The sequence below is a fragment of the Plasmodium gonderi genome (genome assembly GCF_002157705.1).
Source record: "Plasmodium gonderi DNA, contig: Pgo-contig_33, whole genome shotgun sequence".
Taxonomy (NCBI): domain Eukaryota; phylum Apicomplexa; class Aconoidasida; order Haemosporida; family Plasmodiidae; genus Plasmodium; species Plasmodium gonderi.
The window spans coordinates 16,457-18,509 of record NW_021628969.1 but is presented as its reverse complement, the minus strand read 5'-3'; the positions used below and the strand labels follow the sequence as shown (position 1 = coordinate 18,509).

The window sequence follows — 2,053 nt, the reverse complement described above, 5'->3', positions numbered from 1 at the left end:
TAATTGTTATGTTATATTGAGTCATAAATATATTGTTTATGTGCTTAGTTTATATAACATATGTGAATATTATTAATATTATTATGGTGATGTACATTTATATCTGAAATTAATAAAATAAATAACCAATAAATAATATATAATATGCTCTTAATTGAATAATGAACCCATATAAAATATTTAATAGAAATATAATGTTAATATTTATATTTTTTCTGAGCATAATTTTATGTGATCCTTGTATCTTTGAACAATAATATAACTTTCATTTAACTTTAAATTTATAAAAATACTATATTTATTTTTTTCTTTATAAATATGTAATACTTGTTTAGTTTGTACATTAAATTACAAATTATATACATTTTGTTATAAATAGTCTAATGTTAATATAAATTATAGATAGAATTTTTATATATGTAATTGATAAAAATAAGCATTTATTACATTTATTCATTTGATTTCAATGTATACATTCAAAAAAATACATAAATATATATTATTAGATAAATATCAATCATGCATAATATATATAATTTATAGTTTATTATATAGAGCGTCTAATTTATTGTATGGGTAATAATTACATATCAGTAATAGAAAATATTTTTTTTATCATTCTATATTTTTATTTAATTTCAGAGTTATATATGTTTTTTTTCTTATTATTTTAGCATATAAATGATTGCTTCCCTTATCAAGAATGGCTTATTTAATCATATTCTTCTATATAAGAAGAATAAAATAAAAAAATAAATTTATAATAAGTGTTTAAAGCTGTTGTCGTGTATTAAAATATATTTGTATAAATATAGTATATATAATAATACTTTTACACATAAACATTTATATTTACAAAAATATAAGCTGTCTGTTCTTTAATTTTCCTAAGGTAACAAAATGACTACCCATATAACTATAAATAATGACGTAAGTCCCTACTATTAATATCAGTTACACATTACGTTAACTAATTTGAAAATAGTAGTTCGTGTATTAATAAAAAAATAAATACATTTTTATGAACATTTTATAATATTTATGTGCATTATGATTTCTTTATTTTTAGTTCGATTTTGATGGTATATTTACCAACTGTATTCAGGATTATGATGAGCATGCACTAAATAGGGAAAAACTTAAGCAACCTGAACTTCTTAATACATGTAAGCGTATTCGAGAACATTTGGGTAACTGCAAAGTAGGGATATTTTTACAATATTGTAAAGAACTTATATTATATTTGGATCATATACAAGATATAAAAGGCATCTCAGATATAAATCCAAGTTGTATATTTTTTAACTATATGCTAAAATATTTACTAAAAACTAGTGAATGCTCTATACAAGAAACTGACACAGCTTACAAAAAAATGATTAATGAAACCAAAGAAGGTACTAATAAGAAGGTTTCTGATGTATGCGAGAGCGGTTTTACAAATTTGGAAGACGATATATATTCCTTATTGGACAAACTAAAAAATCTATATATAAATTCATTAGGGGTTAACGTATGCTCTAAGGAGAGTTTTTGTTTTACGACATACAAGGAACTATTAGGAATATCTGAACGTTTAAATAACGACAGTCTTCGTACATTCCTAGACAATTTTAAATTTAAATATATGACATATTTGCCTGAAGTACAAGAAAGACTAAAACTAATGGTACATTCGACAAATCTACGCACCATACTTTTAGCTTTATTCATTATAACTTTTACAACATTAATTGTTACATTTGTTGTATACCAGGTTAAATTTAAAATTTACTTCTATAATGTAGAAAAATATTAAAATTTACATAATACTTTATTCTCAAAACTTTATATAATATAAATAATACACATAAATATATATATAAAATTATATCTAAATTATCAGTATACTTCGTATGTTTCATATTTGCAAAAAAAAGTAATGAACATAAAGAAAAGATTGAACAAAAAAAATAAAGATCATTTTAACACAACTGTTTCATCTCAATTCATAAAAAATGATTCGCTTCAAAACAAATATCAAATAGGATGCTCTTCCTTACTCTACCCATGA

At 21.5% G+C, this 2,053-nt stretch overlaps 1 protein-coding gene across 1 annotated transcript; it reads left to right on the top strand.

The window, feature by feature from the left end:
- Nucleotides 1–900: 900 nt before the first annotated feature.
- Nucleotides 901–2,053, top strand: PGO_000360 (variable surface protein; the record flags this gene model as incomplete). The annotated part of the gene is made up of 3 exons (XM_028690758.1): nt 901–930; nt 1,070–1,783; nt 1,886–2,053. The coding sequence occupies 3 exons, from the start codon at nt 901–903 to the stop codon at nt 2,051–2,053; spliced, it is 912 nt and encodes a 303-aa protein (XP_028546559.1).